Source organism: Schistocerca serialis, chromosome 1 (genome assembly GCF_023864345.2).
Source record: "Schistocerca serialis cubense isolate TAMUIC-IGC-003099 chromosome 1, iqSchSeri2.2, whole genome shotgun sequence".
NCBI classification, from domain to species: domain Eukaryota; kingdom Metazoa; phylum Arthropoda; class Insecta; order Orthoptera; family Acrididae; genus Schistocerca; species Schistocerca serialis.
The window spans coordinates 678,933,390-678,960,048 of record NC_064638.1 but is presented as its reverse complement, the minus strand read 5'-3'; the positions used below and the strand labels follow the sequence as shown (position 1 = coordinate 678,960,048).

General features: G+C 41.5%; 1 protein-coding gene across 1 annotated transcript in view; it reads right to left on the bottom strand.

The window, feature by feature from the left end:
* Window positions 1-24,337, bottom strand: part of LOC126480244 (dentin sialophosphoprotein-like) — a 90,993-nt gene extending 66,656 nt beyond the window's left edge. Inside the window, exons 1-3 of the mRNA XM_050103849.1 lie at window positions 24,221-24,337; window positions 24,077-24,139; window positions 12,581-12,743 (exon numbers count right to left, since the gene is read on the bottom strand). Coding sequence (XP_049959806.1) covers window positions 12,581-12,743; window positions 24,077-24,139; window positions 24,221-24,294 — 300 coding nt within the window. The 5' untranslated portion in view covers window positions 24,295-24,337. The remainder of the gene's footprint in view (window positions 1-12,580; window positions 12,744-24,076; window positions 24,140-24,220) is intronic.
* Between the last annotated feature and the right edge of the window lie 2,322 nt (window positions 24,338-26,659).

Below are 26,659 nucleotides of genomic sequence, written 5' to 3'. Positions count from 1 at the left end.
TGAAAGTATTGGAAGGTAATGAGGAATTTGTAGGAAAAGGTGATTACTGTGATTGTATTAAACACACACACTCTAGTTGTATGCTACCTTTAAGTACTTTACAACCTAAGTCAGGAAACGACCTGAATGAACACATGTTGTTAGGGATGGATTGGATACTGAAAGTTAATGGTAGGTTTGTTTGGTTAAATATGAAGTTAGATTTTATTGATCCAAAATCATGGTGAAACTAAATTATACATAATGTTCTATGAGAACTGTAGCAATAATTTAAGAGGAGTATAAGTATTTGAAGACAGAAATTATTTAGATGAAGATAATGAGCAATTTGATAATCAGGTGGTTAGTGAAGATTTTTCTCAATTAGTATTGGATAAAGTTAACTCAGCACACAATTTAAGTAGCGATGAAAAAGTGACTTGGAGGGATTCCTGTGGGAATGCAATAGCATTTTCAGTGATAAGCCAGAAAGGGTAAAAGATTACATGTGTAATTAATATGATCGATCCTCAGGAGGGGGTACAATCTCTGTGTGTACCATGTGTTTGAACACCATTGTGATGTCATGATTTGGGACTTCTTGTCTGTTTAGTCAGTCATAATTATATTCCCTTCATTTTAGCCCGATATTTAGAAGAGCTTTGTCTCTCTGCAATAGTCAAACCTCTTCGGGCAGGTATTGTAATACCACAAACCCTTTTGGGATCCTGTATCCTCTTCCAGTATCATCCCCACTCTCCCAAAGAGGGCATGCATGTAATATCAGAAATTTACACCACTGTTGCTTTGACTTTGTCTTTTCTGGCTATCTGAATTCGAATACACCGTGGGACACCTACCCACATGTCCAATGGATAGCCTCATTAGAACAGCAGGACGACATGTATCCCAACTTTTGGCACCTAGAACATCCCATTGGAGGAGGAAAGTAAGACCTAACATCACACCCATAAACTATGACCTTCACCTTCTCAAGCAAAATGTTGATGTCAAAGGCTAGGATAAAAGCTCCAGTGTCCACTCTTTTATCCTTGGGTTCCTTCTGGATGCAGCGAACAAAATGGGCTCCATGCTGCACCAGATTAGTACGCAACGCTTCATCAATGGGAAGTGTCATGTCCCAATGGAAGGTAACAGCTTGAATTTTATTGAGCTTGTTATGAGGAGAAATAGTGACTGGTATATCATATAACTTGACACAGGTTTGAAGTGCCCATGATTTGTTGGCGTGTAATGTTTTGATCAGGAAAGATCCATTTCTCATCTTCTCTATTGCTGCAACCTCACCAAACCAATCTTCAATATTTTCAACAAAAAGTATTGGCTTCATTGAAGGGAAAGAGCCACCATCAGTGCAGTAACAAACCAAGAATGAAGCAAACTGTCCACTTCCATTTCTCTTTGCCTGACTTTCGTATTGAGGGACGGTCAATTACGGAAATGCTGTAGGATTGTAAACTTCTGCATTAAAATCACTATTCCCTTACTGATGAGACGACTGTGTTGTAATGGCCACCATCAAGTCTGATCTGTTTCATTGCTGGTCATCTGCCCCAATGCCACTCACTCCAATGCGAGGCTCTCTCTGTGGGTGTCACACCACCAAGGCAAAGGTCTCCTGGCACAGTAGCCTTGCCTGGAGTACCAGTACGCCAAAGTGAACAGGCACCCACTCCTTGGTTGACACGGGGAGGTCACAGCTCAGGCATCAGTAGTGTGATCCTGGCATTGTCAGGGGACTACCACCTAGAGGGTACATGACAACCTCACCACGACAGGCTGGCTACCGCACTCGATTTCTGGTGCAGAAGTAGATCCACTTGATTGGTAGGTGCGAAAGATAACAGCACACAGTAGTGCACAACAGTAAGACATCCTTCTCCAAATGGCACGTACCTTGTTAAAATTTGTAAAGTGGAGGTCAAACCCAGAATGGGGACCAGAAGTAAAAAAGCCAAAAAATGTGAGGGGGGGAAAAAGCATTAAAAATAAAAAAGGGAAAGCAGCAAAAACCTTCAAAAGACCTAATACAGTCACAAGATCAAGGTAAAAAACTTGACCCAATGAAAGACTCTTTTTAGTCAATTCTTATGACAGACTAGGAAGGGCTGTGTGGGGGGAGGGGGTGGGCGGGGGGGGGGGGGGTTTATAAAGGTTTTTCACCATCCTTCCATACTCTTAGTTGCTCTCAGGATGGCCTCTGGACAATTCCTCCCAGGTTACACAACTAGTGCACACTTGGATGATTTTCCTCACATGGCAATATTTCTCTAAAAGGGGTCACCAAACATCTAATATTGGAATTTCCTATCACTAACAGCTGTGTTGTGATAGCAAGAGGGGAGAGATGATGAATGAACAGGAGTGTCAAGGTCTGCCAGCCCTTTCTCATTATCAGCAAGGAGGCAATACCTCATATCTCTTTGTTAGAAGTACAGGGCTAGTCTTGCAGCCATTAGCTACATACAACCTTCCTTGTGAAACAGCTCCAGATGTGGCCATGTCTCACTAGCTGCTATCAGATGATGGCCTGATGCCTGACCAGGGTTCTCCATGGACTACAGTGGCAGAAAGAGTAGCTGGGAAGATCCGCTTCATAATGGGAGATGACTTTGCCACTCCAATGCAACAGACATAGCTTCTAGCTGTTGGCTTGTCACTCACATGGAGAAGAAAGGCTGAATTAACAATAATTTTAAGCTTTTAGTTTTACAAAATTATATTTGAATTTGAGAAGATATTTGTTAGGGATTTTTTAGAATGCATATAAATTACATTACTTGTAATGACGAATGGTAAAAGTGACAAACATTTTTCAAGGTTGTAAAAAAGTAAATTGTGCTATTACTGTATAAAAAAAATTCTATTATAATGTGGGGAGTCTAATTTTTTATTTATTTATTTTTATGTGGCAATTTACAAGACCTCAGAATTAAAGGCACTGAAATGGGACTGCAATAGATTTCATAGTTCACAATTTTTTCTATTTTACAATAATGGCAAAGTAGTTCATTACAACTGCATGGCTGAGACAAAGACAAAGATGCTGAAGCATTATTTTTTGTCTATGAAATTCTTAAAAGTTCATCAGTAGTTAACTGGGGGACCAAACTGCTGCCTTTATGAAAGTAGTATCCAGAACTATTTCTCTGCACAGCAGGACCTGCCTTGCAGCAGAGTGATATGGACTGGCAATATATTTTGTGACAGTTAATTAACCTTCACTCTTCGTAAGGGTCATTCAAAAATTGACTTTTGAGCAGTGCTCGACCAAAAAGTGGTGGTGCATGAATTACGTTTTGCGATTGAGTATATATGCCACCCATGCCATCATAATCTAAGAACTCATGAAAACTGGGCCTTTAGTCACAGCCATCCAAATCTTCTACTGCTTGTTATTACACATATCTCTGGTTCTGCTATACCAAATTTACATTCCTTCCTTTGGTGTATACTGTTGTGACAGTGCCACGAGATTTAAAAGTGCCGCTACGTCAGTACGCGAACATGGCGATAGAGGCGCTCCGCAGCTTGGCCGAGCGCTGGAGCGCCACCTGGCTATGAACGGCGCCAGCCGCATGTCACGGCACGGCAGTGGAGTGACAGATTCGGAGTTGGAAGCATGTAACTCGCTATTGCTCTACGTTGTATATCCACGCAATTTATTAGGATTAAAGGTTATAACACTTTTGGCGACGAGGATGGGATTTTTTTTTCCTGCGTTGTGGAATTGTGTGTTCGTGTCGGGGCAGACAAGTAACAGATTCTGCAAGCGCTCATTGACCAACAAACACAGCTGACGGCTGCTATTCAGGCGCAACAAACACAGCTGACGGCTGCTATTCAGGCGTTGTCGACGTCGCTTACTCATCATCTGTCTTCCTCTTCTCCGCCTCTGTTCCCTCCTTACGACGAGGCCACTGAAGACTGGGAGGATTATGAGAAGCGTTTGCGGCAACACTTCTTGGCTTTCGGCATTGTCGACACTCCTATGCATAAGTCGTTATTTCTATCTTGGATTTCCCCACGGATCTATCAGCTGCTATCTCAGTTAGCCCCTCTGCGGGAACCAGCCTCTCTGTCCTTCCAAGAAATGTGTGACTTATTGTCTAACTATTACCGAAAAAATACCCATGTCGTTGCCGCCCGCGTGTCGTTCTACCGGTGTCGTAAACAGCCCCATCAATCCTACCGGGCTTGGGCGGCGGAATTACACGGTCTGAGTAGGAAATGTCAGTTTGTCACGGACACTCATCATGGGTCTTATGCTGATTCAATGGTTAGGGACGCTATTCTCCGGCTTGCTCCTGATAAAGAAGTTCAGCAACGTGCCTTACAACTGCCAAACCTGTCGTTGTCGGAAGTTCTAAGCATCGCTCAATCTTTGAAGTGTCTCGCGCTGCTGGTGTGCAAATAGACGCGTGGTGTGATGTAGGCGCTGTACGGACCACTTTCGACACAGACAATTTGCCTGTTTCACAGGGGAACGACGATGTGGCGGCGGTTCACTCGCGTCAACAACGTCGCGTTGGGCCGCCCCGCTCGCAGCGAAAACAGCAACCACAGAAGAAGGTTCGTTCCGCACTTCCTTCTTGTCCACGTTGTTTCGTACAGCATGACAGGGCCGCGTGTCCAAAATGTTGGGCCACATGTAATTCATGTAGGAAAAAAGGCCACATTGCTTCTGTGTGTCAGTCCCCTAAAGTTCTTGTCGACGAGGACGAGGCATCGGACATGGACGTTAACTGTGTGCTTTCTCAAACAAATAAGTTCTTCGTTACTGTTCGTGTTCTGGATAAAGACATTCGCATACAAGTGGACACTGGCTCTGCAGTAACTCTCATAAATTCTCGCACGTATTTGGAGTTGGGCTCCCCTCCCTTGTCTCCAGTTACACGAAATCTTATAATAAGGAGAAAATTCCTATCGTTGGCCAGTTTGATGCTTCCACTGCCTACAAGTCTGTTGTTCGGCCCCTCACATTTTATGTGGTGGATCATGCTGGCACTGAAAACCTGTTCGGTTATGATGCTTTCCAGTTGTTCGGGTTCTCCATTGATGATGATGTGCACCTCATATCTGAGGATATTCCGTATCAACAGCTGGATGGATTGTGTTCTGAATTCTCGTCCGTGTTCTCTGCTGGTCTGGGTCGTGCCAAGGATTTTGAAGCCCACATTACTCTTAAGCCTACGGCTCGCCCTAAGTTTTTCCGGGCACGCCCTATTCCGATGGCGTTGCGTGCACCTGTCAAGGCTGAGATAGACAGGTTAACGGCTTCAGGGATTCTCCTTCCTGTTACCTCCAGCGAATGGGCATCGCCAATCATGGTGGTTTCTAAACCAAACGGGAGTCTGCGATTGTGTGGTGATTTTAAAGCCACTGTCAACGCTCAGAGCCTCATTGACACTTATCCTCTTCCCCGTCCTGAGGAGTTATTTACCAAGCTCGCTGGGGGCCAGTTCTTTTCCAAACTTGACTTATCGGAGGCGTATCATCAGTTGCCGTTGGATACTTCTTCCAAGGAATTTCTCTTCATCAACACTCCTTGTGGGTTGTATCAGTACCAGTGGTTACCATTTGGCGTCGCTAGCGCACCGGCCATTTTTCAGCGGTTTTTGGAACAGCTCACGGCTTCCGTTCCCGGCTGCATCAGCTATCTGGATGACATTGTTGTCATGGGGGCCTCCACTGAGGAGCACCTTCGCAATTTGCGTTCGCTGTTTCGGGTTCTGCATTCAGCTGGGTTGAAGTGCAATCTGGACAAGTCCCAGTTCTTCCAACCCTCCATTGTTTATCTTTGTTTCCACTTGTCCCGTGAGGGTATACGTCCTCTACGACAGCACGTTGCAGCCATTACCACTCTACCCCGGCCGTCTACGGTAAAAGAACTTCAGGCGTTTCTAGGCAAGATTGCTTATTATCACAAATTCATTCCCTCCGCGGCGGCGGTGGCTCATCCTCTGCATCAGCTGTTACGCAAAAACATCCCTTTCTGCTGGTCCGACGAGTGTGAGCAGGCTTTTGTCCGCCTGAAGGCTCATTTGCAGTCAGCGCCTTGTCTTGCCACATTCCGTCCGGGTCAGCACTTGATTCTGGCGACTGACGCGTCACAGTATGGCCTAGGGGCTGTTCTCGCCCTTCGGTATGAGGATGGGTCGGAACGACCCATCGCCTACGCTTCCAAGACCCTCAACGATGCCCAACGGCGTTACTCTCAAATCGAAAAGGAGGCGCTCGCTATCATTTATGCTCTAAAAAAGTTAAGCCTTTTTTTGTATGGTTCTAAGTTTCACCTCATCACCGACCACAAGCCGCTCTGTTCAGCCCCTCGGCGTCGCTTCCAGATAAGGCAGCTCACCGGCTGCAATGTTGGGCCTTATACTTGTCTCGTTTTCACTATGAGATTCACTATCGCCCCATGGCCCAGCACGCCAACGCTGCCGCGTTGTCGCGTTTGCCGATGGGCCCCGACCCGGTTTTCGATCGAGATGAACTCCTCTGTTTCCACATTGATGAGGAAGAACGTCGTGCGGTCGAGGGTTTCCCACTTACAGGTTCGCAGGTCGCGTCGGCTACTGCACGGGACCCGGTCCTGCATCAGGTGATCGGTTTTGTTCAACGGGGTTGGCGAGACAGGACCAAGGCCCGGGCATCGGATCCCCTTCGCAACTACCATGCCTTGCACCTTCGTCTGTCTGTTCGTGAGGGTGTTGTTCTTCTGGCCATGGATGGCGCATCTCCACGGGTCGTGGTGCCAGCATCTCTTCGCAAAGATGTTCTCAAACTATTGCACGAAGGCCATTGGGGGATTTCTCGGACTAAGTCCCTGGCCCGCAGGCACGTTTATTGGCCCGGTATTGATTCGGACATCGCCCACATGGTCGCTGCATGTGGTCAGTGTGCTCAACAACTGGCTGCACCTCGTACTATGCCCTCTCCGTGGCCTGATCCAGCCCCTTCCTCGGCACTTATTGGCTACTGTTGATTGACGCCTTCTCGAAGTTTCCGTTCGTTGTTCGATGTCCGTCACCCACCACTGTGGCGACGACGCTGGCTTTGTCCAAAATCTTTGCGCTAGAAGGTCTTCCATTCACGATTGTCACGGACAATGGCCCTCAGTTCTCTTCGCAGGCCTTCCGTGATTTTTGTACTGGACAAGGGATTCATCATGTTACAGCACCGCCCTTCCATCCGCAATCGAATGGGGAGGTCGAGTGCCTTGTCCGCACTTTCAAAAGCCAGATGAAAAAATTCCTTAGTGATTTTTCCACAGATGACGCTCTGTTGCACTTTCTGAGTTCTTATCGCTTCACGCCTCTGGGCGATCGCAGCCCTGCTGAACTCTTGCATGGCCGCCAACCGCGCACTCTACTGCACCTGCTTCACCCTGTCAGGCCTTGTACTGTGTCCCCTTGTGTGGGAAAATACCCGGTGGGCGCCGACATGTGGGCACGGGGGTATGGATCTCGCCCTAAATGGATTCCAGGGGTGGTCCAGGCTCCTCGCGGCCGCCGGCTTTGTGAAATACGTACGGACGACGGCATGGTTGTTCGCCATTACGACCAGATGCGCCTACGAGTGGTGGCCACGCCGGTGCCACCGCCCCTTCTTTCGTCTCCACCAGCCCGAGAAGCCAGTCCTGTCGCTGCTGCCGATCTTCCGGGCGTGTTGCTGCAGCCGACGTCGCTACCTCTTCCGAGTACACCGGAACCGGCCCCAGTCGCGACGCCGCCTTCTCCGGGACCCATCTCGCTGGGGCACACCCCCAGGTCCACGGCACCTATGGATGCTGCTTCGGAGTTTTCCCCCATCATCTCGTCCAGGAGGCGCGTTCCACGCGCAAGCTTCCATCCTGGACATTTTCGACCATACTCTCGTATTTCTCCGCGGGATCTTCTCGGGGCCTCCAAAGAGGCCATGGATGTCTCCGCACTGTCCGTGTTTCCAAGGAAGTGAGTGTTTTTTTTTTTCAAGGGGGGAAAAGTGTTGTGACAGTGCCACGAGATTTGAAAGTGCCGCTACGTCAGTACGCGAACACAGCGATAGAGGCGCTCCGCAGCTCGGCCGAGCGCGGGAGCGCCACCTGGCTATGAATGGCGCCGGCCGCATGTCACGGCACGGCAGTGGAGTGACAGATTCGGAGTTGGAAGCATGTAACTCGCTATTGCTCTACGTTGTATATCCACGCAATTTAAGAGGATTAAAAGTTATAACATATACGCCTAACTTAACTTTTTATCTTTTATATGCATTCACCACTTCATTCTGATGCTTATTTGAATCCATCTTCACTTGATTTCTTCTCTCATCTTTTCTCCTACCATCACACCCATCTCACTCCTTACTTCTTTACAGCTTGAATTTGTTGCTACTATTCATGCACACCAAGTAGGCAATCAGTATGGTGGTTGATTGGAGTAGTTAGATAGATTGAAATCAAATGACTTTGATCAGTTTTGATTGCTTTCTGATTGTTGACAACATTAACTAGCAGAACACACTGTCTTTAGGGCATCTGCAACTATAAAACCAGGAGCAATACACACAGTTAGTGATACTGAAATGTTATGTGTAATTGAGTTAGGGATCATTTATTATTGTTGTGTACATAGTTCCGCGTGGTCAGCGCTTACACAACTTTCCCAATAGAGCGCGCCTCGCTAAGCACAACAGCGCAGACGCAGCACTCGTCCGTCTCCGCACTACGAGATGGCGCTGTCTTAGAGACGGACCACTTCCGCCGATCCGCGTATTAATATGTAACGCAGCCAATGAGATTGCTGCTAACATAGAACCTTTTTTCCTCGCGGATCACACTCGCGCAGTGATACCTGAACACTCGAGGTATTATAACGAGTGTACAGACCTCCGATTAGTCAGTTTGCATTAGTCCGTACCAGTTTGCATTAGTCTGCATCAGTCTGCATTAGTCTATAGTCAAGTTCCAGTCTGCGCCGAATAAGATTATCATATTCCTGTACAGAGCCATGAAGAGAATGTATAGACACTTTGTCAAGTATCAGAGATATGTGAGAATAAGATTAACGTACCAAAACCAAAGGAACTTCAGATTGTCGATTGTAAATAGCATCCAGAATCAAGTTAAGTAAGGTTTATGATTTTTATTATTTTAATAAATCTGTGTGAAAATGAATCAAGTTCTGTTTAAAGTTGGTCACCGTCAATCTGCTACTCTAAGCGTGCAAGTGGCATTTCTATCGTCTGACCTAACGGCAGAAGATAAACACGCCACAATAAGACCACGAGACATATTGCTGACACTCGCCTACTTCGTTAGAGCGACAAGCCAACTAATCTGTTAGTGTGTGTACCGAAGGTCTCATAGTACGCACACCACAATTATGTACTGAAATTTTAGACTCATTAAATTCTTTGTCATCTGCTAGCTACAGCTGATAGCTATCAGAAAGCATTCAGTACCAGTCAACATATTTCTTCTTTAGCCACTTCACAGAGAGCCTTCTTGGAGTATGCAAAAGATACACTCCCTGGTTAATGCTTTGCCCTCTGCCCGTTATGAACTTTTAAGCAACTTGGATGTTGCTGATTGCATTTCATGCATGTTCAGTATTTTCATATATTCTCTTTTGAGTTAGGATTTTAATTTATTATTGTATTTTGACTTTCTATGACAACTGTCGGACTTTTCATTGTCATTTTTTCACTTGATTTTTGATGGTGGTGCTTGTGAGAACATATTGCTTAGTTAGCAAAGTGACTGTGGAAATGTAATGGAAAGAAAAAAAATACTGAAGACATACACTGAAAATTATTCTGTCAATTTATGGTGATTTCATGATGTTCTCTACTAGCTAAGGCTCGAAGCATAGAAATGTAATATGTATGCGACTGTATACATATGGTCTCTCTTGCTGGTTTTGCAAGAGGAATTTGTAAAAACCTAAATCTGCTAGACACAGCCTAAATTTGCTAGACTTCACACAGCCATTGGACTGAAAAAGATAGTGTAGTGGTTCACAACGTTATTTTTCTTACAACTATAAGAATCCAAATACATTTTTAATTCACAGGTGATTTAATTCTATACAGATATCAGGAGAAGTGCAGCATAAATAATATCTCTCATGAACGAACTCTAGATTTCCAAGTGTAAATCTTTGTGACGTAAAAGTGCAGATGAGCTGTTGCCTCATTGACTGGAACACTTGGCAAGTGTAATTCTATACCAAACAGAATCTTTTTTCTGTAATATGTACTTTTTTTTCATTTAACAGCAGTAGCAACTTTTTTCTCTAAACTGCTAAACAAACTGAATAAGGACAATAAAGTCACTGGGATTTTTCTAGACTTGAATAAGGTCTTTGATTCTCTGACTCATCCAGTGCTTTTATGCAATTTAGAAACCTACAGTATGAGATGTGTGAATGAATTGGCATACAATGATTCCATTGTTTTCTTTTTATGAATTTGCCTATAACAATTTGTTTATGCACTTAGCTTTTCACTCTTATTAACTCATGCATTTGTTTTAGCAGTAATCTGTGTCTTGCATATTAGCCTGTATTCCAGCTTTAAGCTCTCAGGTTTCCAAATCTGAACTGCACCCCATTTCCTGAACCTCTCCAGTCCTTTTCCTTCACCCCTCTTACTACTCCTTCAACCCATCTGCCAGAACAAGGAGCCACTGGCTCCAAAAGCTTGCATATGTAAACCCTTTTTTTAAATTAAGATGTGTGTGTGTGTGTGTGTGTGTGTTTTCTCCTGCTGCTGCTTGGTGAGTAAATTTTTATTCATCCAGTCACATAATATTGTCAAAAATTTATGATCTTTATTGTCAAATTCTTATCTCTTTGATATGATACAATGGACTAAAGTTACAATAAAGAAGGGAAGATCTTAACATTAACATCAAAGTGTAATATTCTCAACTGCGTAGTCCCACAGTGAAGTATTTTTGAGCCTTTTTTTGTTTCTTGTGTCTCTTAATGAACTAACACAGCCATGAAACTTGAAGTTAGTGGAATTTGCTTATGATACATAATTAATTAACTGGAGCTGTACCAAACAGCCATCAGTTCAAAACAGTAAAGAGACCTTTGGTGTGATCACAAAACTGAATAAACTGAAACTAAATACGGATAAGAGCGTTGTGATGGAAGTCTTGTTAAATTATAATCAGTCTTAAGTGGACAAATGGTAAGCATTAAATCAATGTCCAAAGTTGAAACATCTGATAAACATAAATTCCTAGGCACTTTGATGGATGGACATCTTGACTGGAAAAACATACCAGCTACAGCTGTAAAAAGAGGAACTGTAACAACATATACATACTAACACACGAAGTAAATATAATAAGTCCTCCTCTTGTAAAATAAATCATCTACAGATTAATCTTCTCACATTTGCAACATGGGATTGAAGCCTACACAGATAGGATATTCTGGCTTCAGAAGAGAGCAGTTAGAATTATTACTAAAATAAATAAGCATAAGGGACTGTTTCATCAAGTATTATTTACTGACTGTGTACTCCCTGTATGTTCTCAAGACAATTATATTAGTAGCAGTATTATCTAATGGACTAAACTTTGTACATATTCATTGTATGTATGGCATGGTGTCACTGTTGTAAACATGCAAAAAATTGCAATGTCCAATAATGTAAAGCTATTACAGGAAATATCTGAAATACAAAGATGCTGAAAACGCTCTACGGAAAATGTGTAAAAGTTTTCTGCATGTCATTTTTGGCCCAGACATCTTAAGATATGCAACAATTCATAACCATGTTCCTTGTAGAACTGTACTGAAGAAGTTAACAATGTATTGTTCTGTATGTCCTGTTGGACTTTTTATTTAGATCAAATATGCACACTGTGAAGCCTACCATTTCCACATAATACAGTATAAAATCTGGAAAAATGCAAAAAGCCTGGATTTGATAAGTTTGAAAATTCTGGCAGTGTTCTTCAATAACAGCAGGACCTCAGCAATCACAGAAGTCATAAACACACACAATATCATTATATTTCACATTAGTAAAAACATAACAATTTTAATGGTCATCTGTACAATAAAATGGTTACCAGAAATTTCATTCTGGTGCAGTTATGCTCATAAAACTGCAGCAAACAACAGTAAATTGCAAATTTGATGGTGTAGTTTCAGGGAAGTCAAGATATTCAGAGCACAGACATTTGGAACACAGAACATAAGGGGGTACGGTATAAACTACGCACCACTAGCAAAACAATCGATGCATACTTAAGTTCTGTCTTACATACGAACTGGACCAGGGCGTGCATTAAACATTTCTGTTCCAATTTACCTGTTTTGATATCTCTATATTGACCTTTCTTTCTGGGAGACATTGGAAAACAGCCAACATAAGATAAAGGACCAATAAATAAACTATATATATGAATGTTATAAAGATAAATAGCAGTCCTCTTTTAAATAATAATGTTTATATATTCCAGACAAATGTGTGACATTATACCCAACTTCACAAACATATAACAAGAGTAACTCCATAGCAACAAATACCAACACCACACCTACAATTGATTTCATAATTAATAGTGTATATTTACCCTTAACAGCTTTAATCTTTTTGATTTTGCATTGAGTGTCGCAGCTCTATTTTCTATTCTGTCTAGTGACCTCATGATCCTGTCATTTCTGTCTCGTCTTTTCCTGTCTTCTTCTAGAAAGCTTTCATACTGCAACTTTAAGTGGCTCAGTCTTTCTTCTTCTCTGTCAAACAGAAGTACCAATGTTAGAGCTCTTAGACATCTCACAAACAAAATGCAGTTAAATACAGAAAATCCAATTAAAATGGGACACACAAAAACTCTTATGGATTATAAGTCCATTTTTTGTTATTGTTGTTATTATTATTTGGGACAAGGGGTACAGGATATCATCGTCAGTGGCCACAGTAAATTAATATATGCTTATATTACATTTATGAAAAGAGAAATAGAAATGAATTTACAAAATGCAAGAATTAAAGTGCAAAAACAGCAACACATAGTTCTGAAAGACATATATATGGCCACTGCTAGAAACTGCTAATAAATACTTCTTTATTGCAACTGGCTTCAATTCCCCAATCATTCTCAGGCACCTTGAAGTCATTTAAAACAAGTTATGAGGAAATGTTAAACCTATGGTGTCAAATACATAAAATCCATCCTCAGTCGCCATTATCAAATAGTAAAATACATTACACTGTTAATAATAAAATGTACCAAATTTCTTGGCAACAGCAACTAAAGATGGATTTTATGCCATAGGTTTAATATTGTCTGGGAAGCTGTTTTAGATAACTTTAAGATAATTGAGGATGATCCGAGAACTGAAACTGGCTGTAATAAAGAAGTATTTGCTAGTAATTCTTGGCATAGGGACTATGATGTTTCCTCCGTATTTGCAAACTGAAGTGCCACCTTCACAAAACACATTCTTATGGGTTGTGTTTGGTTTGTCAAAATCAATTGGTTAACAAGTAATGCATTTCAGCAATCTAGAAAGCAGAGTAAGACAAACTAGTGTTTGACATTCAATGTGTTATCACCTAAAACTGGGGGCATGCCACCTGGCAAATTATGGCTTGCCTTCTTATTAGCAAATCGTGTACACCCCTCCAAAGTGTGTTGCAATGATAGTTGATATGATACTAGCATCACGTCCTGGTGGGTCCTCTTCATTATTGAATGAATCCACATTGAGGAGCCTAGTGTCTTATTTGGGAGACCTCTGTGACTGGAAGGTGTTATGCTACAACTAAATTGTCTGTTTCACTGTTTGTAGCTTTTTATCTCTCACACACAGTCACCACAGATGGTCCTACACTTCAGCATTGAGGTCATCGTTTGTAAAAGGTAGTTTTCAGTTTTTCCAGTGTCAGTATTGTGCATACATCCTTGGCTATTGCATTTGGCAGTTCATTGCACCCAATTCTCATTCACCTTGGTGCTCTACACAAAGTGGGAGAAGAGGTGATCCCGTGGTTGGACTGCGTTAGTTTTTCTGGTGGGTACACATACTGAATATTTTTAAGTACATGCAGAGAGTTTTAACAGAGGAAGTGTTTTCTAGCTGAAGTACTGATTCAGATGGCACACTGGTTAAGGTACAAGACACTCACTCGGGGAAAGGGGTTTCAAATTCGGATCTGGCAACAAAGATTTAGGCTTTCTAGAGTATCCCTAAATCATTCTCAAGATAAAAGTCCAAAAGGTTCCTTAAATATTGACACATCTGACTTCCTAATCAACTCTGACAAGGGAACCTCCCCATCGCACCCCCCTCAGATTTAGTTATAAGTTAGCACAGTGGATAGGCCTTGAAAAACTGAACACAGATCAATCGAGAAAACAGGAAGAAGTTGTATGGAACTATGAAAAAAATTAGTAAAATATACAAACTGAGTAGTCCATGCGAAGATATGCAACATCAAGGAGAACGCGACTCAAGGAGCGCCGTGGTCCCGTGGTTAGCGTGAGTAACTGCGGAACGAGAGGTCCTTGGTTCAAGTCTTCCCTCCACTGAAAGTTTTACTTTCTTTATTTTCGCAAAGTTATGATCTGTCTGTTCGTTCATTGACGTCTCTGTTCACTGTAATAAGTTTATTGTCTGTGTTTTGCGACCGCACCGCAAAACCGTGCAATTAGTAGACGAAAGGACGTGCCTCTCCAATGGGAACCGAAAACATTTGATTGCAAGGTCATAGGTCAACCGATTCCTCCACAGGAAAACACATCTGATATATTCTATACGACACTGGTGACAGCATGTGCGTCACATGACAGGAATATGTTGTCGAGCCACCTAACTTGTACACTTAGCGAATGGGTAAAAAGATTCTTCTACCTTGCCCGATTTAGGTTTTCTTGGGGATGTGATAATCACTCCCAAAAAAGTGATGAAAACATAAGAGTTTGTCACATATACTGAAAATAAAAAATTAAACTTTTAACTCGAGGGAAGACTTGAACCTAGGTCCTCTCGTTCAGTAGCTGCTCTCGCTAACCACGGGACCACGGCGCTCCTTAACTCGCGTTCTCCTTGATGTTGCATATCTTCGCATGGACTACCCAGTTTGTATATCTTACTAATTTTTTTCATAGTTCCACACAACTTCTTCCTGTTTTCTCAATTGATCTGTGTTCAATTTTTCAAGGCCTATCCACTGTGCCAACTTATAACTAAATCTGAGGGGGGTGCGATGGGGAGGTTCCCTTGTGAGCAACCTGAGCTTGCATTTCACTTCTAATGACTTCAGCATTGATCTTCCTTTCTTTTTGTAGCTAAAATATGTCTCACCTGTTGTAGTGCATATTCCAGAGGCACTAATATGGCCAAGCAAAGAACAGCCAACACTGTTCCTGTGATTATATACATATGTGTAAAATGATAAATATGTTATAAATGAAATCTGAAATACTGTTCCTCTTTTACTGCACAGACTCTAAATTAATTATGAGTCACTTGAACATACAGGATGGCAGATGGTATTGTCCCACATCTAGCACTGGAATCTGGCCTACACCAAGTGTTGCAAGGCCTTGTTTCATGCAGATTCCAAATGGCTTAGTAGGACATGGGATATTAATGAAAACTGTATGTATATTTGGTTGGGCAATGAGATGAAATGCTTTCTGAGGCTATTATGCCTTGAAGTATTATAGGTCTTCTAAAGGAAAAAAAGAAAATACACCTGCAAGGTGTTATGTATGAAGGCCTGTTATGTTGCTATGTTCACAAGTGTAAATTCCTAAGGGACCAAACTGCTTAGGTCATCAGTCCTTAGACTTACACACTACTTAAACTAACCTATGCTAAGAACAAAAACACACACACACACACACACACACACACACACACACACACACACACACGCCCGAAGGAGGACTCGCACCTCCGGCGGGAGAGGTCGCGCAGTCCGTGACATGATGCCTCAAACCGAGCGCCCACTCTGCCTGGCTATGTTGCTTTCTCAGCATGTTATCAATGTTGCAACGATACTTCCCAGACTCACACTGGAAGCAATTACAGAGCTATCTGGATTGAAAAGATATGAGATGATGTTTCACCATTTGTTTCAAGATCTTTTCTACACAGCTTGTCAGGGAAATATTATGGTAATTACTAGCTTATGTACGTACGTTCCTTCCTAGGTTTAAAAATGTAAATTAATTGGGACCATTCCATCAAACAGGGAATTACCTTGTTTCCTGATTCAGCTGAACACGGTGACTGTGAGGTGTCACATTATGTGATGAACTTTACTGCAGCCAGGTGCTGTGAAAAGAGCCACAAACTAATCTGAACCCAAACTTGTTAAGCATTTTGTGGCCACTTTTGACTAACTTCCTGTTGGCTTCTGTCTCAGGTTCTTTGGCTGACATTCATCTGATGATTTTTTTTACCTTTTAGCAGCACAAGTTGCTGACATTGTCAATGTTTCACCCTCCATTGCTGGTGGTGGAGTGGAGCCGAGCTTGCAGCTGCAGACTATATGTATCTGGCACACCAACATCCAAGGGCTTCTCTGCAGTCATTTCCGGTGCGGTTCTCTTGCTACTTGCGATGGTCGTTTGCTGCAGCATGAGAAGCCAAGATTCGTTTACCTTTAGGCTTTCTTCTTTCTTGTTGAAGCTGTTCTTGAGTTCATATATTTCTATAGTTTCTCTGGACAAGTGGCTGTGATAGTTTTTCTCTCCAGCCAGAACTTCCAAGTCGGCAAATTTTACTATGTGGTCAGACTCACACAGCACATGCTCTGCCACAGCCGATTTCTTCATCTGCCCCAACCTGCAATGTTGCTTATGTTCTGTGATCAGTGTTGATTGATCGTCCAGTCATTCCAACAAACAGTTTTCTGCATATGCTTGGTATGCGATACATTCACAACATTTCAAGTGGGTCCCTTTTCCCCTTTGCTGATCTAAGCCACTCTTTGAGCTTCTTTGTCAGTTGAAAATAGTTTTTATGCTGATTTTGTCTATCACTCTGGAAATGTATGGCAGAAAGACCGTATCCGACATTTCTTTATCTGATTTGCCACTTCACTGAGTGTTTGGCTCTGTTACACTTCTAATATAACTTGTGGAGTACCCATTGCTCCTCAAAACACTTTCTAGGTGTTGCATCTCAAATCTGAGGTGCTTACTCGTCTTGCTCGCATTACAAGCGTATTAATTATGCCTCTTTTCTGGCTTGGGTGGTGGTTTGATGGTTTGTACAGGTATTGGTCCACGTGTGTCAGTTTTCAATACAGGCTGTGTCCCAGGTTTTCACCATCCCTTGTGACCAGCACATCTGAATCCAGTTCTCAATGGAAAAGTGATGTCTGCAACGTTCTTAACTGCTGAAACTACTGCCCCAACTGCCTTTCTTGGCTACAGTTTGTGTAGTTAAGAAGGCAGGAACACAGAGGGCAGTAGTGAGTGCTTTAGAGAAATATCCACCATTGTGTTCCCAGTATCTCTTGTGGTTCATGAGACCATCATCCTGCAGTACATCACCTACTGGGTGCTTCCAACCCACACAGAAATCCTCGTAGCAGTCTCCCATACCACTGAGACTTTGCGGAACAGTTTATGGAATCCGGGAACTCATGCTATGATATCTTGTTACTCTCCTTAATAATTCAGGAGTACAAATGTTAAGGAACTGTTGGAGATCTCACTACCAGAAAGCCAGTGAAATCTCCAACAGTTCCTTAACATTTGTGACTCTCCAGAACTACATAATTACTCATGACTGAAGAACAGCACTTATCACTCCACCAGTGGACTGGTAGGTGGCCTGAACATATTAGAATGAATGCATTAACAATTTGGTGGACAATAACCATGATGCGGTCTGCCCATTTCTGGATGTGTCATAATGTTTACACATAGCCATTTGCCGTACAGCATGAAGTTAGCCTATTTTAGCATGCATTTCAATAGTTTCCTTTCAGGAACTATCCATTGTTGAATTTGGTTGGTTGGTTTAATGATTAAAGGGACCAAACTCTGATGTCATCAAGCCTTCTACCTGGAATAGGCAAGTCAACAAAACTACACACCCAAGGAAAGAAAACCCCAAGGTATACCGAAGGTCAACAATGCCCAGAGAAACAAACAAGGAGTAAGGAAAGGGGGGAAAGAAAGAAAGGTGAGTGAAGTGCCCCATCCAGGGAACAGCCGGCACCCCATCCAACAATGCTCAAAAAAGACTGGTCACACATAGAAGGTGAGAGAAGCATAGGAAAACACAGTAAGAACACCAGGGCTTAGGTGGCTTTCCTTAGAGAGAGTGAGTGGTAAGAACCCCCTTCACAAACATGCTGTAAGACCGGGTCAGTTCTTGGGGCATCCTCCACTAACACCAGGAATAGTAACTCAGAAAGTTTGAGAGTCCACTGCAGGGCAGCTTGGGTAAGACAGTCCAGAAAAATGTGGACCACTGTCAAACAGGCACCACAACAACAGTGGGACGGATCCTCACAATGGAGGAAATGATCATGAGTCACCCAAGTATGGCCGATGCAGAGCCAGCAAAGGAAGATAGAGTCCTGGTGAGAGGACTGCAAGGAAGACATCCACAAATTTGTAGTCTCCTTTATTGCCCCTACTTTGTTCAGTGAACATGGACTATGCCACTGTGTATTCCAAATCCTTAGAACTTAACAGCATAATACCAATAGGTAATCCGATTCTGGAATACTGATCTCAAGAAGTGGCTTGCAGCACTCAATCTGGCCAGCCTGTTAGAGAGTTCATTCCCTGGAATTCCAATGTGATCTGGTTTCCACACAAAGACCACCAAGTGTCCACTTTGTTCAAGGACAAAAAGGGAATCTTGGATAATCAGTACCATGAGATGGTGAGGGTAACACTGGTCAAGATTTTGTGAACTGCTCAAAGAGTCACTAAGAAGAGGGAGGATTCACCTGTGCAGAAACCGATGTGTACTCAAGAGCATGAGAGATGGCTACAATCTCGTCAGTGAAAACTATACAGCTATTCAGCAACAAGTGGAGTTCATTAAATTCTGCATGAACATAAACAAAGCCAGCATGACCAGCAACCATCAAGCCATCAGTACAGGCTACTTCTGAATCCTGAAACGCTCCGAGAGGAGGGCCTCAGGATGAGTTGAGTCTTTCGGTATATGTGATAGGTCAAGACAGAACTGTGGATGGGGGACGCATCACTGACATTTATGTGAGGGCTGAGAGAAAATGTGGTAGAGTGGAAAGCTGGAGTTCAGAAACAAGGGGCCAGATGCTGATAGCAATTATAACCCCAGACTTGGGCCACAGTAGCAGGAGGTTCATTCACGTGTAAGCAATCAAGCATTGTTGGTGCAGAACCTGTAATGGTGGAACCCAGAATAGAGCAGTCTGCATCCCAGCTGGTGTTACTGAGGCATTGAAGAGCATAGAAGTGTGATGAACATGTTCATTTTAGTTTACAAAGAGTGGAGCAGGAGGGGTAGGAGATAGAATGGGAAGGAGTGGATACGGGGAAGGGAGTGCAGCCTGGAAGAGAAAAAAGGCTGCAATAGGTCAGGGACCCGTGCATACCAGACATTTACCCACAAATAGCTGCAGCCCCCTGGGGTGCATAGTTGAATATGATAAATGTATCAAGATCAAAAATTGGTCATGGAACACAAATGGAAAGCTACTTCTACTGAGCAGTGTGAGTGAAAGTGGGAGAGCACACAGAAAGATTTACTAGTGGAGACTGGTTCCTTGTCAGTGCTGAACTTCAGGTTCTGGTCCACATTTCTGAAGAGATGAAGCTCTTAACAGCTCAACACCTGGTGTATGTGGTAATGCACATTATGTGCTGACAATAAGAATTAAGACCAGCAGCACAGTACAACGAGAGAAAGCCTATTTTCCACGGATTTTTTGAATATGAGGGGGAAGGGTAGGGGTAGAAAAGAGAGCATATTGTCACTCAACTCAGCACATGCATTACTACTTTATTATAATATGATACTGAGTGGGAGTTGTGGGATTAATTTTCCCTCCCTATGAGGTTGCACTGTCTTAGCACAAGGACATCAGCACCTTTGAAATGTGTTTCGAGAGGACATTGTGACACAGTCCCCCCTCAAAAATCCTCAACTTATTTTTGTTACACTGGAATATGATGAGAACATCAGTAGTGACATTTTTTGTCTTCCTCATTTTCCCTTTTCTGTTTGATGAGCAGCAGAGTTTCTGATAGTAGCAAGGTAAGGGACCCTTTTTGGCACCAGTTTAAGTTTTTATCAATATGTAAACCCAAAAAATTGTAGCATTCTATCCTATTTACTGACTCCTGTTTATGTGCTACATGAATAAGACTATTTGTTGTACAGAACTTAGTTTATTGTGCTTTCTAAACATTTAGGGATCATCAGAAAACCACTTAATTAAGTCTCTGAAAAAACCATTAACAATCTCTTCTGTGGCTTTATCTCTAATAGAGCTTATTATAATACTAGTATAATCTGCAGAACGTGCCAATTCTGCTTGTTGAACATTAACAGAAGGCCAATCACATACACAGGGTGTAACAGGTTAAGCGCACATATGTCTACTGCTGATTGAGGATGGTGTACTGAACAACATTACATTAGTATTTACTTAATTTTCAGACTAATAATTACAGCTATTACAAGTCATACGTTTTTAGGTCGGGTAGTACCTCCAAGTACATTATGCTTATTTTCGACTGTGCAGCAGGTCAGATGTTGAAGTGTAGATGTGTGGATACAAAACGGAGTCAATTCTGACTGGTTTAGTTCACTTAGTGGTGCAGTAAACATCAGGTCATCAAGGTTATGATGTGTCTGTGAGAAGACTGTTCAACCCACAGAAAAAACATCCAGCACACTGGTGTGTGAACATATTAAGCTACCACATACAAAAATATCTGCACTTGCCTGTATAGGAATAGGAATGGACACAAAATTGAATCCTGTGGACTCCTCTTGTGATTTCTCCCCAGTCCCTAAAACTTTCTAGCCTTGAATTAGTCAGCACAATTTTTTGCATTCTGTTTGCTAGGTATGATTCAAATTAATTGTGTGTAAAGCCATCAGTCCCATAAAACTTGAGTTTTTCTAAGAGTGTAAGATTATCTGTGCAATCAAACATCTTGGAAAGTTAAAAAGTACCAACTGGCGATAATTTATTATTGGAGGCTTGTAATATTTGGTGAATGAATGTATAAATAGCATTCTCAGTCGATAAACCCTTCTGGAAACCAAACTGTCATATGCTAAATAAATTGTCTGTACTTAAATGTGAGACTACTGATGAGAACTTTACTTTTTCGAAGATTTTGGAAAGAGATGTCAGTGAGGAAACTGGGTAGTAAAATACTAAATATTTTTTTAGTATGCAAATAATGTTGAAGCTTTAATTATTCTAGCCATTATATAAATTTCGCTTTTCCTCGTACAAGATACTCTGTTTCCCTTAGGTTTCTGAATAACTTTTTAGGAAAGAAACTTTCAAATATTGACACAAATTTACCATGGAATAAATTGAATTTAACATTATCATCTCTTTCTACAAGTACCTCATTCTATACCATTTCTTAACTTATGGTACTCTTAAAACATTGTATCCTATTCTCATTTATGAATCTGAGTCTCTCAATTGTATCTCTCCCTAGCATGAAACAGTACAAAAGTGAAGCTAGAGTGGAGTTTTATTTACCAGCAACAACAATGTCATTATAGATGGAGCCTAATTTCAGACATTGTGGAGAAGAGAATTGGCCATAACATTTTTGTACAAACTGTCCAGGTATTTGGGTTGACTGATTTACAGAGATCAAGTAAAACCTAAACCTGGATGGCTTGACGGACATAAGAGCAACCCTGTTTCCAAATGCAGGTTCAGTGCCTTAACCACTGTGCCACCTTGCTTGGAATTAAACAATAAACTGTACTTCCAAAAGTTACTGAAATCCAAAATAGAAGCACTAAGCAAAATACTTTTAGCTATATCACAGTAGAGTGCAAGAAGATTCATAGTAAATGATTATGCAACACAAATTCAAACACATGTAAGTAGGCTTAAATATTATGTTCTCTTATTGCAAATGTTCAAGATTATGCTAAAGCATGTAATGAAAATACAATTTAACACCAGACAGCAATGGAGAAGCTTTGTCAAATTGCTACAATGTCTGCCATAACGGTTACATTCCTGTTCTGAACCTACATAAATGACTTCCAGCAATATTGAAGAACTTTGAAATTATGTTATGTTATGTTTACTGAGTTGTTACGAGCTTCACCTTACTGGACACGGACCAGATGACAGCTGTACAGTCCTGTAAATGTTACGCAACAAAAAATTGTCTTAACATAAAGTCTGCAATTTCAAATGAGTAAAACGTTTTCCTTCTGGTAACATGAATTGATAGTAATGGTCAAACACTAGTTCAGAATATTTTCCATCTAGAGGTATTTTTAATTGTTTTCATGTTTATGCAAGGGCACTGCTTGTTTTGTATATTTCCAATCTCTATGCTCCTGCGAAACTACAAATGTGACTGAAAAGCATCTGTTGAGAAAAAGTGAACAATAAGAATATTGTTTCAAGCAGCTAACCACATAAGGCATGTGTTGCAGAGTTCTACTCAAACATCTCTGAATTCTTACTCACTAAACAGCACATTTATTAATTAATGGCATTTGTTCTCAATAATAAAAGCAACTTTCAGATGAACTACAATTTACAGAAACACAAAATAAAACACAAAAATAATTCCTCAAGTTTCAGATGAATTATGGTTTAAAGTAACACAAAAATAATTTCTAAGAAGTCCTTCCCCACTTGTCTGGAGATTTGATTGGGTTTACATATTCTGGCGTACAGATCTTTAACAAAATCCCTGCCAACACTGGACACGAAAATTAAAAATCTCAGCAAATTCAGATGAAAATTTAAAAACCTATTGCATTATGTACTTCTAAATATGTTCTGACTATTTAAAATCAATAAATAAAAATTCCTGCTAGCAGCATCACAAATAACAATGTTCACTGCAAATACCTATCCATTCCTGCAGATAAATGTCAATGCTCATTGCAAACAGCCACCTGTTCATACAGCAAATACAGAAGTTATATCCTCTGAAAATCATCACTGTAATCAGTTAACAGTAAGCAAGCAGAAGTGGTAGATAAGGAGCATCTATAGCACGAATGAGTAAGCAGCAATTTTGTTTAAGAAACAGAGTTACTGCTAATTTTATTGTGTTCATTTATAGCCCACATACACATATATAATATACCAGTTTAATGATACATGAGAATATATCCAGTGTAAAAATTAGTTTCTGTCAACTACTTCTCTCTGTTACTGTGTACCTTCCCTTGGCTTGCTCCACATCCATGGTGGTTGTTCTTCAGGATGGGAGCTATACAACATGATGAGTGACTAAATGACTGAATAAAACTGATGGGCAAGTAACATTTTATTACAGGTTTAAAAAGAGACTGCACATTTTTATCACGTAGTTTTAGTAGTAGGGAAATGTTTCTGATGTAAGAAATTCTGTGTAGGTTGTTTTACAAGAATAAGTTTTCAGCTGAAAAGCTCAATTATTCTCGTAGTGGGAAAAATTCTAGCTCTAGTGGAAGCAAGTCACAAAGAAAATAACCACTATGCATGCAATAAATATGTACAATTCTGTGCAGTGACAGTAGTAGTGGTGATGGAATAATTAATGTGAGTAATACGACAGAAAACATTCCTTTTAGAGAGAGAGAGAGAGAGAGAGAGAGAGACAATATTTCCATGAAAATCAAATTTAAGACGTACCGCATATCAAAATTCTAAATCAGGTTTCAAGTTGTAATTGTCTGTGAAGCATAACTCTTTGTTAAATTTCTTTCAATGCGGCGCGAGTGAGTCTAGAAGTCTACATAAATGTCAGTTCGTGAATATATAACTTAGGCGACTCACTGTCAAACATTAAAAAGTCCTAACAACAAAACCGTAAAATAAGAATAAAGTAACGTCACTGCATTGGATATTTAAATCGTTAAGGTATCAATATATTGACACTCACTCTTCCTTGCACTCTTTCATCATAACTGAGAATTTTTCTTCCAACTTCAATCTTTCTTCTTCACTGAAAATTGATATATAAGAATATTATTGGTTTGTGTTATTAATTGATGTTTAATTATGGTTATTGGCAGCAAGAAAGTACCTTTTCCGCAGTTTCTCTTGCAGCAATGCCATTTTGCGATGATAAACAGAATTGTGATCAGCGTCGGACATCATTTCAAAACAAATACGCACTACATACAAACTACACCGTACACAAACCGCGCGTTGACGCTTGAAACTGGCGTTTCAAAACAAAAACCAATAACATGCGGGGAACGGGCAGGGACTGCCAACTGCGCCGGTGCTCTCAGCATTCGACACTGTTCCAGTTCTGACGTAGGACAGAAAACTCCCTGCACTCTTAACAATGTTCAGAATTACAGAATGTAATTAACAGTGGTCATGGGAATTCACGAAAGACTGTAATTAATTAATTCAACCGTGTAAAGCAATCAAGTCATAGCGTGTTTGGCGGCAGTAGAGTGCGGCGGCAGACGTAATACCCGCATGGGTTGCAGCTTCTGCGTTCGCGTGATTACGAAGGCCAGGAGTTTCTGTAGCTTTTCGTTTTGTACGTGGAAGAGGTGTTATCGTATAGCACAATGAGCTTTCGCCGAAATTAGATGTGCAACAGCAGCAGGCACTTTAAGTGTCGTTTGGGAGGCATTGCGTGACTCGGTGCGGGAAAGACGTTGATCAATTGCTTGCAATTTTCTTCTGTCACGTAAGGAATCGATGCACTGTACCTTTGCTCTCATGCAGCAAAAGAAAAACAGCTGACAATAAACTGATGTCAGCCACGCAAGCATAAGAATAGTTCAAAGATAGCATACTGAGTAACGGAAAATGACAGTCAGAAATTTTTAAAACTAATACTTGCACCATTTCTTTACGTATCGTACCGGTAACATCTTTTCCCTCTAAAAGTACATTCGATGTTATGAAAAGAATAAGTATGTAGGCCTGCGTCCTTTCTTTTGCTACGACTACGAAAACGCAACTCTAATCGGGCGCGGAAGTAAAATGTGCCACAATACGCGAAGCTGTCAAATAAAGAATGTCTCATGCATAAATTTTAACGGTTTCTTTTGTGAGCTCCTTTGGATTTTGGGTTGTGGCTAGCTTAGTTATCATAGTACCAAACGCAATGTCTTAGGATTATGTGAAAGGAATATTTCGTGCCCGCAAACAGTAACAAAATAACGTGGGCTTCCTTTTAGAAACATTTTGCCAATGGATAAATTCCATTGATTCTTGATTTGGAAGTGGGGTACCAGTTATTTGGAAATGGACAGAAGAAATAAAATGTCACACTCAAGAAATCAGCCTGGCCTTCGACTGTTGTTATTAATGAAAACTTGATAGAAATCTTGATTCCCACTTAGTGAATGGGAATCTGAAAGTTAAGCTTTTGCTCTTCTCGAATACTTCGTGATGCCGTCTGCGTTTAGGAATGCACCACGGTATCCTCATTCGCAGATGAAATTATATGTCACAAAATTCTCTCAATGAGCTGAAACCCGTTGTTTGCCTTTTGCAGAGGATAACCACAATATGTATTGGTGTCTTTGTATATTTACTGCACAGAAGCGTATAGGAAAAAGGCGACATATACCAATCACAGCTGAAAGAGCTTATATATTATGTCTTGTCCAAATAAGTACTTCAAGTCGTATTTCTTTATAGTGGGTGCGTCGTACTCTTAATTTTTGGCCGTGCGTGTCTTGCTAGCTATAGTACGTGAATTTCTGCACCACTACACAATACAACGTAATACAAGGGATATTCATTAAGTAACGCAACACATTCTTCTTTTGCAAACAGGTTGGTTTTAGTCAGGATTCTAATAAAAATCGCATTATTCCCTACTCTTTTGGCTACGAAATCCTATTTGTCAACATAATCTCCGTTCAAATTGACGGCCTTACGCCGCTTTACTGGAAGGACCTGTATACCTGGGTGATACCACCCCACTGGTCGACATCGAAGCCAACATCTGTCTGCAACAATAACCTACTCATCATGTACGTACTGCTTCCCACGGAGTGCATTCTTCATTGGGCCAAACAGTTGGAAGTCGGAAGGTGCAAGAACCGGACTATAAGGTGAATGAAGGAAGTTCAATGAAGTTTTGTAAGATCCTTTCGGATGCGCAGTTTTCTTTGAGGCCTTGCGTTGTCATGGAGAAGGAGAAATTCGTTTGCATTTTTGTGGTGACGAACATGCTGAAGGCGTTTCTTCAACTTCCTGAGGATAGAACAATACACTTCAGAGTTGATGGTTGCACCACGAGGGGGGTGGGGGGGGGGGGACATCCAACAGAATAGCTCCTTCAGTGTTTCAGGAGATCGTTGCCATGACTACCTGCGGAGGGTGCAGCTTTGAACTTTTCTTCGGAGGATTGCTGTTTCGTTTCGGGATCGAAGAAGTGATGAACCCATGTTTCATCGCCTGTGACAATATTCGATAAAAAATTGTCACGACCAGCCTCATAACGCGCAAGCAATTCCGCGCAGATGGTCATTCATTGCTCTTTGTG